Source organism: Silurus aristotelis (assembly GCF_946808225.1).
Source record: "Silurus aristotelis genome assembly, chromosome: 13".
NCBI classification, from domain to species: Eukaryota; Metazoa; Chordata; class Actinopteri; order Siluriformes; family Siluridae; genus Silurus; species Silurus aristotelis.
This window is the reverse complement of record NC_139586.1, coordinates 28,324,806-28,342,387: the sequence shown is the minus strand read 5'-3', so window position 1 is coordinate 28,342,387 and position 17,582 is coordinate 28,324,806. Positions and strand designations below refer to the sequence as shown.

The 17,582-nt window shown below is 40.9% G+C and overlaps 1 protein-coding gene across 6 annotated transcripts in view; it reads left to right on the top strand.

Moving 5' to 3' along the window:
* The first annotated feature begins 8,934 nt into the window (after positions 1 to 8,934).
* Positions 8,935 to 17,582, top strand: part of tle2b (TLE family member 2, transcriptional corepressor b) — an 80,657-nt gene continuing 72,009 nt past the window's right edge. For 3 of the 6 annotated variants that reach the window (XM_083559164.1, XM_083559165.1, XM_083559163.1), the window contains exon 1: positions 8,935 to 9,677. In XM_083559164.1, the coding sequence (XP_083415290.1) occupies positions 9,654 to 9,677 (24 nt within the window). In that variant the 5' untranslated portion in view covers positions 8,935 to 9,653. Of the gene's footprint in view, positions 9,678 to 10,007; positions 10,096 to 17,582 lie in introns of those variants that run through there. The other 3 variants (XM_083559162.1, XM_083559160.1, XM_083559161.1) reach the window with 3 other exon arrangements.

Below are 17,582 nucleotides of genomic sequence, written 5' to 3'. Positions count from 1 at the left end.
ACGTCCTACATGCTCTGTCCCTCTAATAAACTCAATTCTAATCCTGTCCATCGTCGTCACTCCCAATAAACATCTCAACATCTTCAGCTCTGCTACCTCCAGCTTCACCTCCTGTCTTTAACTCAATGCCACTGTCTCTAAACCATACAACATCTCAGGTCTCACCACAGTATTATAAACTTTCCCTTTCACTCTCACAGATTCTCTTCTATCACAAATCACTCCTATCACTCTTCTCCACCCACTCCACCCTGCCTGCACTCTTTTCTTCACTTCTCTAACACACTCTCCATTACTTTGCACTGTTGACCCCAGGTACCTGAACTCCTCCACCTTCTCCACCTCTTCTCCCTGCAACCGCACCCCTCCACTGCCCTCCCTCTCATTCACACACATGTACTCTGTCTTACTCCTACTGACTTTCATTCCCCTTCTCTCCAGCATGTACCTCCACCTCTCCAGGCTCTTCTCCACCTGCTCCCCACTCTCACCACAAATCACAATATCATCCACAAACATCATAGTCCAGGTAACTCCTGTCTGACCTTGTCCGTCAACCTGTCCATCACCACTGCAAACAGGAAAGGGCTCAGGGCCGATCCTTGATGCAGTCCAACCTTCACCTTGAACCAGTCTGTTGTCCCTACTACACACTTCACTGCTGTCACACTGTCCTCATACATGTCCTGCACCCCCCTCACATACTTCAAATCAAATCAAATCAAATCAAATTTTATTTGTCACATACAGATACATACAGGGTACGACATGCAGTGAAATACTTCTCTGACACACCAGACTTCCTCATACAATACCACAACTCCTTTCTTGGCACTCTGTCGTACGCTTTCTCTAAATCCACAAATTTTGTTTGTCCTTTGTTTTGATTGGCGCTTGGTGGTGGCTTCTGAGCGACTCTAACATGCCACAACACATGTGGACACTTTTACTGGAGTCATATTTTATAGAGTGGATCTTTATTGTAACTGAAATACATGGTGTTTGTTCTTCATCCACCACTGGTTCATTGAACTACTTTTACTCTAAAATCCACATGCAAATTCAGCATAAACTGGACTCCTGCTTGTTTAGGTTGTTATGACAGCACAGTTAAATTGCATTTAATAAAGTTTTGTGACATGTTCTTGGTGCAGCAGACGTGGTGTGGCAGCTGCAGTGGCAAGCATTATGCTTATTATGTATGAGGGGACGTTGAAACTGGCTCCAGGGACAAGTATTTTTCTCTTCTTTTTTTTTCGCAGGTTATTTGCCATGTTTTTTTTTTGTTGTTGTTTTTTCTGGAAATAATTTGATGCCGTTGGCTCCTGTAGGCTGAACATTTTTTTGCTAATCCCAGGTGAATGCCAACACACCACAGACTGGCAGATGCCTGGATTGAAGTAAACCGTGTCAAACCGATTGCCAACCCAATTCTGACATCAAATTACAGCTCTGAGAGGAAGCAAAAATCCACCCAAATAACTAGCGTATCACTATTAATGAATAATCTGATAATCGGTGACATTCAGTGGTTATTTTATAATGAAATTAAAAAAAAAAAAATGAATTATTTAATACCAACCAACACATTAGCACTTGATCATCATGAAGTGATGACGTTAATCTCCAGAACCATGAAGATGGATTTGGTTTGTAATTTATATAAACAATAATTTAGTGCCACCATCAATGGTTTTGCGCTCGAGTCTCCATCAGTAAACAGTTGATAACATGATCACCATGTTCCTCTCAAGAAGAGTCTGGTTCCTCTCAAGAAGTTATTTCCTCAGCACCATCACCTCTGGCTCACTCATTAGGGATAAACATTTTGTAAAGCTCCTTCGGGACAATGTTCATTGTTAAATAAAATGCGGTACAAATAAAATAAAATGTATTCAAATTCTGGGCAGTAACCACTAAAAGATTAATCCACTATGAAAACATAGAACTCCATATAAACTAAATCAATCTTAAACTGTTAACTAGTAAATGTGTTCAACATTATTCTATAAACATTTTTTTGGCTTTCTGGACAATTTCAAGTTGTGAAGTGAGTTGGAAATGTTGAAATTTAGCACATGGTCTTCACACACGTTGGCTTTGTTATGACCGTATTAAGCAGGCAGAGGGCGTCGCAGTTTTCCTGCGCTCAACAGCGCAAGTGTAGTGTTGTGGTGGAGAATGGAACTGCAGCACGCCAGAATTGAGAGCCATTTGGGCAGGTATGACTCTGCCCCACTTGGGTTTTTTTTTTTGTGTTATATGTGAACATGGCGAGTGGCCCAAATAATTCCATGTGTAATAATGTCGAGTTTTGGTTTCAGAACTCTTTCTAGAGTTTGTCAGTTTGGATAAAAATGCAAACAACTTAGCCCTAACAAATAAATAAATAAATAAATATATATATATATATATAGATAGATAGATAGATAGATAGATAGATAGATAGATAGATAGATAGATAGATAGATAGATAGATAGATAGATTTCTTTATTGTCATGGCACATGGTACAACAAAATTAAGTGTGACACGCCAGATATTATGGACATTTTCCAGATAATGGTACAACAAAAAGTCTTGCCTGATTGGTTTTTGCTAATGACGGAGATACGTGTTAAGTTTATGATTCAAAACACTTCTTTGAAAAAGACAAATAACAACATGTCGTGAAGCTCATCTTAGCCGTGCAATGAAACTAGCCATAGCAACATCGTTTACACTGCATGAAGGTGTGCATGCTAAAACAACCTTTTATGTATACATGTGTGTATGTTTATATTTATGTCAAGCCTGCCAATTAAAAATAGAGCGCCAACTTCAGGCTGAATTTCGCAAGGACAGTAGATCTCTGCCAGAAGAGTCATGGTCATGAGTCATGTAGGCTTCTAGCACTCAATCAAAGTTTGGACATAGATTCAACAATACATCCCAGAATCTGTCACATTACAATATGATCTCCTGGAGATGATCTTCTAAAGATGATCTGAAGGCACACATCACAGTATGATCTTCTGAAGATGATCTTCTAAAGGTGATCTGAAGGCACACATCACAGTGCAATCTTGTGGAGTTGATCTTTAGAAGATGATCTGAAGGCACACATCACAGTATGATCTTCTGGAGATGATCTTCTAAAGGTGATCTGAAGGCACACATCACAATATAATCCCCTGGAGATGATCTTCTAAAGGTGATCTGAAGGCACACATCACAGTGCAATTTTGTGGAGTTGATCTTTTGAAGATGATCTGAATGCACACATCACAGTATGATCTAAAGATCTGAATGCTGAGGATAAGAGCTCTATCTGACCATTGGTGCACCAATCAGATATTCTACAGATACTCTTCACCTCACACATCACAGTGTGATCTTCTTGAGATGATCTTCTAAAGATGATCCGAACGCACAATATGATATGAAGATGATCTTCTGTAGGTTACCTGAATGCACACATCACAGTATGATCTTCTGTAGATGATCTTCTAAAGATGATCCGAACGCACAATATGATATGAAGATGATCTTCTGTAGGTTACCTGAATGCACACATCACAGTATGATCTTCTGTAGATGATCTTCTAAAGATGATCCGAACGCACAATATGATATGAAGATGATCTTCTGGAGATGAGCTGAATGCACACATCACAGTGTGATCTTCTAAAGATGATCTAAATCCACACATCACAATATAATGTTTTGAAGATGATCTGAAGATTTGATGAGATGATCTGAATGATCTGGTATGATCACTGGCATAATCGGTGAGACAGGAAGTTTTTTTTTATGGGATGATCTGCAATACAAGAGGAATATTTTGTGGTTTTAAGGTTAATTGTTGAAGAAGAAGACAATCTCCCAGCAGGCAGCGTTTCTCAGTTTGTCTTCACTGAGCAGAGGTAAGCCTGAAATTAACAGCGGAATTTATCGAGCATTTATGTGGCGTGACTGACAGCAGGGTTTAGGAGGGGGAATGGAGAGAGAGAGTGTGTGTGTGTGTGTGTGTGTGTGTGTGTGTGTGTGTGTTGGAATAATTGAAACTTCAATGCCCACAATCCCCACAGACTCCACACCTCCCCTCTCCACCGTCCACAGCCAGTCAATAGCCCCAAGCGCTGCTATTAGTCAGTTTCTCCAGCCTACGTCACAACCCAACGTGGGACGCGCTCGCGTTCATTGGCTGGAACATGCAAGTCTCTTTGTCCAATCAGAGCAGGGAAAGAGAGCGCTTTGCCGTCGCGAGCGTTTAAGGTGGACTTGGAGGATAGAGGAAATGGAGAGAGATTTATTCTAATCATTTCATTTAGGATTAATCATTTCTCCATTTCTCCATCCATCTAATGAAAAATAATAAATGGATACGTTTGGAAAAGTTTTCCAGACTTTTGATTGTGTAATTTTATATATATGTTGCATATATATATATTTATATGCAACAAATGCATTGAGAAATGTGAATTTTTTTTTCTCCAACAGAACTTGGGTAAAGATGAACAGGAGAGAAGATGTGATCAGACTCCAACACCCCCACAGTCTATAAACATGGAGATGGAAGTTTAATGGTTTGGGGTTGTTTTGGAGACTTATTCCAGAAAGTAAAAGAAATCCTGAACCAACACGGCTCCCATTCCAAACTTCAACACCATGAAGTTCCATCTGGACAGTGTCTCGTTGGAAGCGACTTCACCGTACAACAAGACGATGAGTCGAAGCGCACGTCGGAGTTCTGTAAGTGTTATTTAGAGAGCAGACGGTCGTCTGGACTGATATCTATCATGGAACCACCTGCCCAGTCACCGCACCTCAATCCTACTGAACTGCACTGAGATTAACTGCATTACAAGAATGACAGAAAGAAATCTCCAACTAGTGAAGAACAAATTTGGCGAGTTTTACAAGAGGCACGGTGAAGTATTTCAGATGAATTTGTGGAGAAATGAACTGTCCAGAAGCTTTAAAAATAATAATAATTCAAATTAAATAGAACATCTGGACATTTATTGATTTATTTGGTCAAATAAAATCTTCAGCCTGTTACATTACTGAGTTGCATAGAAACAAAAGGAACATGCATGTTTCATAAAAACCATCTATCTATCTATCTATCTATCTATCTATCTATCTATCTATCTATCTATCTATCTATCTATCTATCTATCTATCTATCTATCTATCTATCTATCTATCTATCTATCTATCTATCTATCTATCTATCTATCTGTCTGCCCTTCTGTCTGTCTGTCTGTCTGTTTAGTCATGTTAGATGTTTCCCTGTACATGGTGTTGTATTTTCTGCCGGACATTTCTGAAGAAATAAGGATTAAAGAGGGTCACAGAAGCACTTGAGAGCATGTATTTATGACGAGGTCGTGTTAATGTACTGCAGCTTACAACAGAAGATAAAATCCATTTTGCGTTGTTTGTAGATGTCGGTGTATAGGTGGAATGCACACCTTCCATCTTTCCACCATTATATCCTGTTTTTTTTTTGTCACTGCCATTTAAGGTACAAAAAGAACTGTGCAGTTTCACACGTGAGTTGATATTAGTGCAAAGATAAACGTTATGCATCTGGGATCTGCATTTTAAACCTTTTCCTGTTTCAATTCATTAACACCAGGTGAGACGGTGTAAAGAACAGAGCTGTGAAGGACGGTCGGTGTAAAAAATACACATAATAATCCCACTACCCAGTTTTCAGTATGTTATGTAATCTGCTTTTAGAGTAAAAATCTGAACATAAATGCCATCAAGTGCCACAGCAACCCTGTATTAAAGCATTGAAGCATTTATTTGGAAAAGGCTGAATATGATTAAAGAAGCGTTTCACTGTCCTTCATTACTTAATGCTCTGAAATGATGCTCATTTCACACAGAACATTTCTGATCATGTATAACACACATATACACTGGTGGTTCTCTGGAGAAAAATATAATGCTCCTTTCTATTGGAAATTCTGTATTAGATTCTGCAGACAACAATTTACTACCATCACTGATGTATTTTATACAAGTACAGTACACGGAAAAAACTGGGACGCCTGATGTGGTACTTCATCAAACAGTTCACGTCAAGAGTCAAGTCAAGTCAAGAAGCTTTTATTGTCATTTCAACCATATTTATCTGATCAGTACACTGTACAATAAAACATTTCTCCAGGACCCTGGTGCTACATAAAACTACATAGGGCTACATAACAGAACACAGAGCTTCATAAAAGGACACAGAGCTACACAATAAAACACAGAGCTACACATCAGAACACAGAGCTACATAGAAGGACACAGAGCTACATTAAAGGACAAAGAGCTACATAAAAGGACACAGAGCTACATAACAGAACACAGAGCTACATAAAAGGACACAGAGCTACATAACAGAACACAGAGCTACATAAAAGGACACAGAGCTACATAACAGAACACAGAGCTGCATAAAAGGACACAGAGCTACACAAAAGGACACAGAACTACGCAACAGAACACAGAGCTACATGGTAGGACACAGAGCTACACAACAGAACACAGAGCTACATAAAAGGACACAGAGCTACATAACAGAACACAGAGCTACATAAAAGGACACAGAGCTACATAAAAGGACACAGAGCTACATAACAGAACACAGAGCTACATAAAAGGACACAGAGCTACATAAAAGGACACAGAGCTACATAACAACACAGAGCTGCATAAAAGGACACAGAGCTACATAAAAGGACACAGAGCTACATAACAGAACAGAGAGCTACATAAAAGGACACAGAGCTACATAAAAAGAAAACAGAGCTTCATAACAGAACATAGAGCTACAAAACAGTACATAGAGCTACATGCTACATTAAAGGACACAGAGCTACATAACAGAACACAGAGCTCAGGACTAAAGTAAGTTGTTTTTGCCACATAAAGTGTTTTAAGTGCAACCGAGTGCAAACAGACAACACAAGACACAAACTAGCGCCGACCAGTAAACCTGCTGTATAAAATGTTATTCAGTACAACGTGCAAAACAGCAAGAGCAGCAATCGAGAGGTGCAAAACAGCATAAGAGTAAATATGATAAGTAAACAGTATAATCTGATTATAATATATTATGGGTGGTGTATGAATTGAAATGAGTATTGAGTGTGTGTTTGAGTTCAGGTTCTTACAGTTCAGTAACACACAGATGAGTGAGTGTTACCACAAAGTTGGAGGATATATAGAATGTATTTATCGAGGTCAATCGAACCAGGGGAGACCCAAACCTGTTCCCCTGTACACAAAGCCAGCTCCATGAAGATATGCTTCACATGGGATGGAGATCTTGGAAAGCCGTCTGTTATAGACATCTGACCCTCAGCCTTATTGAACGGGAGGAAAGTGAAAACTCAGGCGACCTCCACACATCACCTACATCAGTACCTGACTTTCCTAACACCCTTGTGGCTGAATGAATCTCCACAAAATCTCCACAAAATTTAGTGGAACATCTTCCCAGAAGAGTGCAGGTTATATTAAGAGCAAACGGAGACTGATGGAATCTTCAAAAGGAAGCAGACAGCATTTGTACGGTCAGATGTCCTCAAAAATCTTGGCTGTATAGTGCGTAAATATATATATACTTGTGGGACAATGGAGTAATGCACTTTTATTTGAACAGTGATGTGACCCCTGCCAGAAAGACACGTGGGAAGCATTAAAGTGTGGAGGTTCCTTCTACAATATCTGCGTTCCCTCAGTTCAGGATGGCTGCTTGAACCCTGCTGTGGTGGTAATTAACATGCCCCATCAGCACGAGGCACTGGGAGGCTTGTGTGAATAATTACCTGCCTAATCCTTGCTATTAGATAACACTGATTAGGGCAATACCTGACCTGGTTAAGTGTCACGCATGGCAGAATGAGTGACGGGAAAACACCTCAGGGTGAACCGGGTTGCCGTGGAGAAAGGGAGCATGCACAGAGGAGCATAAAAGGCCTGGAGATAAGCTTGAGGGAACCGGGTAGATGGTGCGATGTGGCTGGAGAAATACGTGTTAAAGCAGTATGATGTGATAAGCAATTGCTGGATTTGAGAGAAATTGAGGAATCGAGATAAATTAAATATGTAAAGGTGGTGTTTTTGTTCATCGCCACAAAATCGAACATTTTATAGGACGTCTTTGGATTTTGTATCAGGAAATTTTCCCGTCATTTGAAATACCATACCAAACCCGTTCCAGCACCGTAATGCACGAAGCCAGCTCCGTGAAGGTACGCTTTACATGGGATGGATTGGAAGATCTTCAACTGTAGAGGTCTGACCTCAAAACCTTCATGAATGTGAACTCTGACTGAACCCTAGGAACCTTCTAACCTCACCTCCATCAGTGCCTCACTCTGCTAATATCCTTTTGGTTAAAATATCTCCATAAAATCTAGTGGAACATCTTCCTAAAAAGAGTGGAGGTTATTATCATATTAATATCCATATAGTGTACACCTTGTATAGTGCGTTCTACTGAAGATGTCCCTTAGGACTGCATCAGTGATGAATGTTGAATGTCATTCTGGTTTTTAGAAAAAAATATAAATAGAAAAATAAAGAAATGATAAAAGAAATGGCTAATGAACCTCTGTCCACTTATCCAGACTTAAATGTATGAATGTAGAATTTGGAAATACGTCCATCCTCCTGCTATTTCTTGAACATTAACTTCTCCTGGTTCTGTTTTTCATGGCGTGTGAATTCTGTATGTTTTGACGAGCAAATTATTATTAAATCCTTTAGTATATATATTGCATTCATTACTTGAAAAAAAGGTCATATATTGATCCATAAGGGTGTTTTCTGAGTCTCTGATTCTCTTTCTCTTTCTCTCTTTCTTCTCAGAGATCTCCACTGTACCACCTTAACTGCAGCTTGAGCAGGCTGTTCATGTTTGTGTTGAAGCCAACAGGCACAATATATTACAGTCTAGGGCTTGCTGCTGAAAAGCCTGCTGGATCTTCCAGTGACCTGCTGTTCTTTCCTGCTTTCCTGTGTTTTTTTTTTCCCCTCTTCCTCTCCCTCTTCTAGATTTAGATTAAAAACAAAGCTCTCTCTCTTTCTCTTTCCCATCCTAATTTTTTTTACTCTCCTTTTTTTCTTTTACACTCTCTTCCTGGCTGGAGGAGAAGAAGAAACCCCTTTAGTTTGTGTCTCAGTGTTGCAAGAGGAAGTCGTCTGATTCCATTCGTATGGAGGTGTGTGCTCGGGTTTGGACCTTGTTGGTGTGCTTTGAGGAAGGACACAGAAGGGACACTCGGATGTGACTGCGGCTTCATCAGAGCAGCTTTCATCAGACTCATCAGAGAGCACAGAGAGAGGAGGAGGACAGCTGAGAGTGTTACTTTGACTCCTTTGAGGAGGAAGGAGGAGGCAGGAGGAGGAAGGTGGAGGAAAGAAGGAGAAAAGGTGGAGTAAAAAAGTAAGCACTGGGGAGTTCTTGTAAAAAGATTTTTTTTTCCTCATCACAACCTTCTTGGATGCACTTGAGTTTGTCCAGACTTGGAGACTAAAGCCAGGTTCACAACGCTGGATCCTGGGTTACGTCTCTGATAAACCTTCTCCTTCAGAGGAGTGTAAAGAGCTGAAGGAGCACCACAATCCATCAGAGTCCTAACGAGCGTCTCTGCACTGACCATGTACCCACAGGGTAGACACCCGGTAAGTGCATGACACTCCTTTACTTTTTTTTCTCTCTCTCTTTTTTCAGATCTATCCATCTTTTTCCATTTCTCCTTTTGGATGCACAAATGTACGTGAACTCCTTCCTGTTGTAAGAGCAGGAAAGACATAGATGACAGTTGCTGAGAGAAAGATGTCTCTCTTTAGAGGCTTTACACACACACACACACACACACACACACACACACACACACACACACACACACCAGTCAGCTGCACCTAGATGTTCTCAGTAGCCAGTTTATTTTCAGTTGTGTGGGCGGAATAGCACTGTGTGTGTGTGTGTGTGTGTGTGTGTGTGTGTGTGCATTGTACTTTGTATAATAACCTTCTGGCGTGTTACACACTCGAGTTCATGGACAGGAGGACCAGTCACAGCGAGCTTGCTTGTTATCAGGTAGGTGTTGAAAGCATTCGGGGTCACTTGCCTGTTTGATGTATTCCCTCCTGAGACCACAGAGAATCCATAATTCAGTCTCAGTCAGCTGGCATGAAACGATTACACCAGCCCAGCCTGATTAAAATATCTCTCCATGCAACTCTCCATCCATCCAGTGGATCACTGCCTAACCATCGCATCCCGTAAATCCGTGGTGTTATTGGAATTACAGCCACAGAGAGCTTCCTCCACGACGAATGAACTCCAGAGCACAGTTACAGCAGGTGTTTCTTTTTATATCTCACTTTGTGCCAGGGAAAATGGAAAGAAGAACGTGATCGAGCGTACGCATCTGTGCTTCTCATTGTTGGGGGGATATTTTTGATAGGGTTGATACCATGTTTTCCGTTGCTGTCGAGTTTTCGAAACACGTGACCAAACCAATTATGGGCAGTAAATCTTTTAGAGCTTCTCGGTCATCGCTATCAGTTCCTAGAAAGGCAGATCTTGCAAAACGGAGACTAAATCTTGTCCGTACCAGCCTCTGTTTGCTCTGTTACTACGTGTGTGTGTGTGTGTGTGTGTGTGTGTGTGTGTGTGCTGTAGTGTAGTGTGTATGAGGCTTAGAACCTGCTTTTACAAGACAAACAGTGTCAGGAAGAGTGTAAAGATCATCAACACCAATAGATTTGTTCCTGGTCTGGCTACGTAATGATATACAAGGTATATATCATCATGTATCAAAAAGTGTTGATACTGAAGGTGTTAACTGGTGATGTTCTGACCACGTGTTACCACATCTGTGATTTCATCACGAACAGCAGTTAGAACAAAGAGCAAATTCTGCATGCAAGTGGACAAATCTGCCACAGATCAGGAAGCCCTTCAACAAGCTCAACCCCTGAAAATGTCAAAACCTTTCGGCAACTTGTGCATGACGATCGTCGGAGAACAATCCACATGATTTCACTTCCGCACCCACCCTACTCACCAGATTGGGCTCTTGCCAGATCTTGGCTCTCACTTCCCGAAGATGAAGATATAGCTCAAAGGACAGTGTTTTGACACCATTGCTGAGATCCAGATGAAACAGTAAACAGGGAACTTCACCTTTACAGAAACAACTATATATAAATGAATGATATGAAATTATTCATGCTTTCTGAACCACTCTTTCACAAATTAAACCCGATCCTGAAATTGTCAACATGAAATATGTCCACCAAGAAAGTACAAATCCATTAATGGAAACACCTGGTCATTCAGTATATTTGTATATAGTTTCGTGCAAATATTGTATGTTGCTGGATCTAGACCTGACCTACTGAAGCAGTCTCATATCATACCAATGCCCCCACAGGCTTGTTTTTATCCACCTCCTTTTATTCCCATCACTCTGGAGAAGGGTAAATCTGGACTCACTAGACCACATGACCTTATTCCATTGCTTCAGAGTCGGATCTTAAAATTCCTCACTGATGTATTTTTTTTTTAAGGCTACACAGATATTTATTTCCAATCCCTTGTTTTCTTTTTGCATTGTGCAAGTGGAAATGCTAAAAACGATAGCGAGGTTGGATTGTACTTGCCGATAACCGATTAATCAACCAATAGTTTTTAAAATGGATACAGAACAAAAACCAATCATAACACTCCATGTAAAATAGTACTGAACTTTATAAAAAAAACAAAAAACAAAAACAGTATTGAATCACGAAAATGTGCTTAATGAGAAAATATGAATATATTCATGAATAAATCTAATTATTTAGTGCTCTCTGTCTCAAGCGCTAACAAACAGCACGTGCCGTTGGTGAATTACCTCTAGAGGCCGCTTTCGTAATGACAGTGGACCTTCTCAGCCACTTCAGCAACGGACGCAACCTGGAAAAACTATCAGTATGGATTTTTTTCCAGCAATCAACTGTCGGTGCAGATTAATTTGCAAAACCGATAAATCGGTCGACCTCTAGTATAGAACATTTAAAAAAACAAATACAGTTTGATCAAAGATCATACCAAATGGCATCCCCCAGCCTTTCCTGTAGATTCAAAACATAAACCCGGACACCTGCTTGGTAACAGACCGCACCGTGACGATTATGTCTTCAGATCTTAGATTATTGGACGATGCTAGGTTGCATCTGCACACTAAACACACTGCGACACACACTTTCATGAGTTGAACAGTGCAATCGATATGTAATGTGAGCCGTCACTTCAGATGAAAGCCGGAGACTTGTTTGGAATAAACAGTGCACATCTTTCATGAGAGAGCAGGTAATCTTATACATTAAGTAATGGAGTCTAGTGGTGTGTTGATGAACACATGATGATTATATGGGTGTGTGTAAATCCCCTGCAGGTTGCTTTAGTGTGGTAGTGTTTGAAGGGAAGGAACGTGTGGATGTGGGATTGGTGAAAATTGTATGCTGTCTTAAATGAGGATTTATGCACATTTATACTCCCTGCGCTGTGGAGGTGTGGACAGACCTCATGTCCTGTCATGGTTCAGGTCCACTTATGTCCTTAAAAGGAAGAGTCATTACAAATCAATTGCTAGGTTTTCTAAATTAGCTTATCAGCTTCATTCATCATAAAATATGAGGTGGTATCAAAAAGTTTCGAGACTAGCACGCCACAGATCCAGTCGCTTTCACCGAATGTCCTCCCTCAGATGCCTTAAAACCTGGCAGTTGAACTAGCTATTGACGGACAATTCCGTCAATAATTCACAAAGGGGCAAATCCCGACTTAGACGATGAACAAGCACTTGGTGGATCTGTGGACCTGCCTAGCCTTTTTTGGTCGTGGAGATGATGGGCTCTTCCTCTGTGAAGACTGTTGCTTCGTCTCAGGGTCGTACCCATACACCCGAGTTTCGTCACTGGTAATGTTCCTTCGACATAAAGGATGGCTCATCCACGGCACGCTGACAAAGATCTAGGCAGACTTCAACGCGGTGTTCCTTCTGCTCCTGGGTCAACAGCCTGTGGTCAAACTTTCCAATCATTTCAATCACACACGTGGATTGTTGTGGATTGTTCTCGAACGATCATCATGCACCAGTTTTGACATTTTGAGTTGTTGAAGACTTAATCTCTAGTCATCTTCCAGCGACGTTGTTCTGTTCTGGAGGTCTCAAAAGCGTCTCTGTGGCAGATTTGCCCAGCATGTTTGCTTTTTGTTTTAACTCGCTGTCCATGATGAAATCGCAGACGTGATAACGCGCGTGGTTAAGAATAGCATGTTCACAGGATGATGTCTTTTGGCACACTGAGATATGAAGGCCGGTGCTCCCTGTGACTGTGCGTGCAGCCTTGTGCTGCCATCTGTTGGCATGTTACAAAACTACTCTTTAAACTTTTTGATACCACCCCATAGTGAACTTCTGATTGTTAGTGGATGCTTAGAGATCAGCATGCTTTGATTTTCACAATTTAATTGAGATATTTAAGTGGATCTTTTACACCTTCACGTGTGGTTCCTGTTTCTAATATCATACACAAAAAAACGCGCTGAGTACCGTCTCTGTCTGGAGGAGTGATAGAACGCTCCCTTATGTGCCTCCTGAAATGTTGCCCCAGCTAGAAACTGGGGCAGATTCAATAGAATAGGATCAAAATACAGACAGAAAAGGGCACGTCCTAGTTAAGTGTGGACCTTCTCAGATAATCTACAGTGTCTGTACACCACCATAATAATGAAACAGGTTGAGCGTTGGTTCATTCATGGGCCAGACTGGTATTGTATTGGTTTGGAATTTATGTGAGGAGTGTGGGAGGACCCACATTGCCTGCTGCCTTTAAGCCTGTGAGTTATCTCAGTTATGAAGAAGAGGTTGGTTACTGACTGATACTGTCATCAATATTGTTGAAAACGTGAAAAAGAGATTCCTAGCTATTCTCATCTATCATCAGCTCTTCCTGCGTTTTATTTAATGTATGCGCATTCGTGTGTGTGTAAATGGGGGAGATAGTTGTTTTTTTTCTCACGCTAATCAGGTGGCCAACGGAAGCATCGGTGCCAAATATCCAACCCCAAGCCTCACACATGCTCACTTAGCTGGGGGTTGCTCAATTTGGCACGTGTTCTTCATCATCCCGCCCTTCCATTGTTCCATTCTGACTGCAGATTTTGAGCGAAGCACCTAAACAACACCGCAGGATTTCTGAGCCTAAACGGGTTTCCTTCTAATCTCATGTTTTTATCAGCCAGTGAAGTGATTGAAGTGAGCAGAGAATGATTTTTGGAAAGGCACCAGCTTGTTTTTGCCCCTGCCAGTGTGCATTCTCTAATCCAGAATTGGATTTGCAGCTTTGGGTTGACCCCACGAAGTGAGCCGTTGCAGGTGACTCACTAAGGCTGTGTATGGTCGAGAATCTGCCGATACGATACGTATCACGATACGGGGTTGCGATACGATACATTGCGATACTGTAAGCAAGCCGATATATTGGGATATTTCATTTCATTTCATCTTCTCCCGCTTATCCATAATTCGGGTCGCGGGGGCAGCAGTCTAAGCAGATTCCCCAGACACTTTTCCGTGTCCAGGGATCAGGCTGTCAAGGCCCCCGCCTTCGACTGCTGCCCAATCCTCTCAGCACCGGTCCCTTACGGTCCCACCTGCAGGTGGTGAGCCCACGGGAAGATATTGGGATATTTCTTATTTTATTGATAGGATATGATTTTAGGAAAGCTGTCATTAAGAACACACCACCATGTGCAAACCTAAAAAAAAAAGGAACCAGAACACAGTGGGATCTGCATTTGCATTAATTGCATCTAAAATGACACTGCTGACCCAAAACCCCTTAAACCTACCCATACCATGAGACCTGTGCCAGTCGTATCAGTATCACACCTCAGCGCCATAAAGTGTTTTGTAATTTATGAACACAATTAGTATCGTTGTACCTAATGGTCATTTTTTTATATTATTTTTCTTTGAATTTGCACATAGTCGTTAAAGACACGTAATATGAAGTGGCATTGATGATGATTGTATTATATTTTAAGTATTACCATTAGCATTAGGCTAGTAGTAGAAGCATGATCTGAGCGCTAACTAGTGTTTTACTTCTAAACGCTACAGTCCGCAGGGGGCAAGAAAATAAAGAGTACGAAAGACTATTATTTCTTGTATAAATGTAGAGAATGCATTTCCCGCCTGAAAAACAAACCGCACATAAACTAAACATATTGCCGTCGGCGAAAGTCAGTCGATGCTGCTATCACTTCCAGCGGAAGTATATTTAGAACCGTTTTTGCAGCAGCGCCCCCAGGAAACAGGCAGAAAATTTATGCTAACATTAGTGGCGTGCCCTTACGCTAGTACTTCCTGTCACTGTTTAAGTTAAAAGATAAAAAGACTGCTATCTATCTAGCGGCTGGGATGTAAACTCAAAAACAAAACAACTGCCATGAATCTTGTATGAATGATTTATTTATTTTTTTGCGAATCGAAACAGTATCGGCGAGCAAAATATCGCGATTCTCACATGAACCGATATTTTCTTACACCCCTATGACTCATTCTGCAGAGTTAAGAAGGTAGAACTGCTAATACATAGCATGGGACGCTGGTTTGCACTTGGAGATTGTGGGAGATGTTTGTACCCAGTTCCAAAGCTTTTTTTCTGGACCTTGTGTCTCTCTTCACCATCCAGCCTGAAATCTGGTACCGCAGTTCACTCAAACACTCACATCGACTGCCGCGTGATCAGACGTCAGGAAACATCACAGGAAGGGTTCATACCTCACACAACGAGGACCATGTCGGTGCATCTCTGGGGCTTTATCTATGAGTGTCTCTGTGAACTGATCAGTAAAGAGTTTACAGTGATACCCAAAGTCCATCAGAGTCACTGTCCAGAATTCCACAGGTGAACCACCAGGCCTAATTTCTTTAGTACTTAAGGTCTGGGTGCACTTCCTGTTTGTTTAAAAAAGCAGATTTATTTCAGTGGAATTCAGGGATTTTTTTTCCTGCCACTCTCACCATTGGCAAACTCATCAACTTATAAGCACTAAACTTCTATAACATTTCTATCTGTGTAAAGCTGCTTTGGGACAATGTGCATTGGTAAAATACAAATTCGAATGAAATCATCCTTAACCAATCAAGCAACTGCTTTTACATTCAGTGCATTTGGCAGACGCTCTTATCCAGAACAACATTTATCTCATACATCTGAGTAGCAATGGGGATAAGGGTCTTGTTTAGGGGCCCATGAGTGGCAGCTTGGTGTGATTGGGATTTAAACTCATGATCTTCATATACCAAGGCGAATACCTAAACCACTAAGCTTCCATTTCCCCACCTTTCATTGTCTTTAACTGTACGTTTTCCTTACAGTACAAAAAGATCTAAATGGAGATTGTCATGCTGGAACAGGTTTGGGTCTTCTAGTTCTCCTAGATAAAACTTCAGGTGTTTTAAAAGTCAGGGGTTCCATTACTTTTGTCCATATAGAGAATATATAAAATCTGAGATGCTCCAAAAATGATATTGAAAATATTTATAAAATAAAATCAGCCTGTACATGATTTAGAAGGTCTGCTGTAGGTGTAGAGGAGAACGTCATCACAGGCTCTTGTATAAATACTAATGACTTCAGCAGTTCAAATGTGTTGCGGAATTGAACTCATGACCACGGCGGCGTTGTTCCAAACGCAAGAGACGTCAGTATTATTGTGTGAAAGTGATACGGGAGACCAGTTTACAAACTCAGTTCAGATTTTAGGAATTTTAGATGTAAGACCTGTTAGTTTCTCATGTTGTCACTTCATCCAGCTCTTCTCTCCTACAGTCCTGTAGTGATTTTACATTCTCAGTAATAAATAGATTCATATAGACGACGCATTTAAGCCATTTTTCCTTTTTGCATCATTAGATTCTGAACATAATAATAATAATAGCAAAACTAACATACCATTAATAAAATATTAGAATTTAGAGGGTGGAGGTGATAAAAAATACGAGTGTGCGGTGTGTGTGTGTGTGGTGTGTGTGTGTGTGTGTGTGTGTGTGTGTGTGTGTGTGTGTGTGTGTGTGTGTGTTGTGTTGCGGTGGTGGGGGGGGTGTATTCTTTTACTCATTGATTGTCTTCCTACGTCTTTATTTATTTATTTTTTATCGTTATTTGTTGTTTATTTTTTTCTAATTGTGTGTGTGAGAATGGTGCTGTGTAAACGAAGATTGTTGTCTTTTCTCTAGTTCTCTCTCTCTCTTTCTCTCTCCATCTTCTTTTATCGCTCAGCTTCTCATCCTCCCCCCTCTTAGTAGATAATCCTCTGTAATTCTCACTCGCTCCTGCTCATCTAAATTGTGCCTGACTGACTGCTATCTCACATGGCTTTCTGTGCGTGTGTTTGTCTTACCGCCCACACACACACACACACACACACACACACACACACACACAAAACCCCCTAGATTAGGCGGATCAGCTTGGGTTTTCGAGATCCCCCTGCTGTCTGACACTCAATTACTAAGCAGA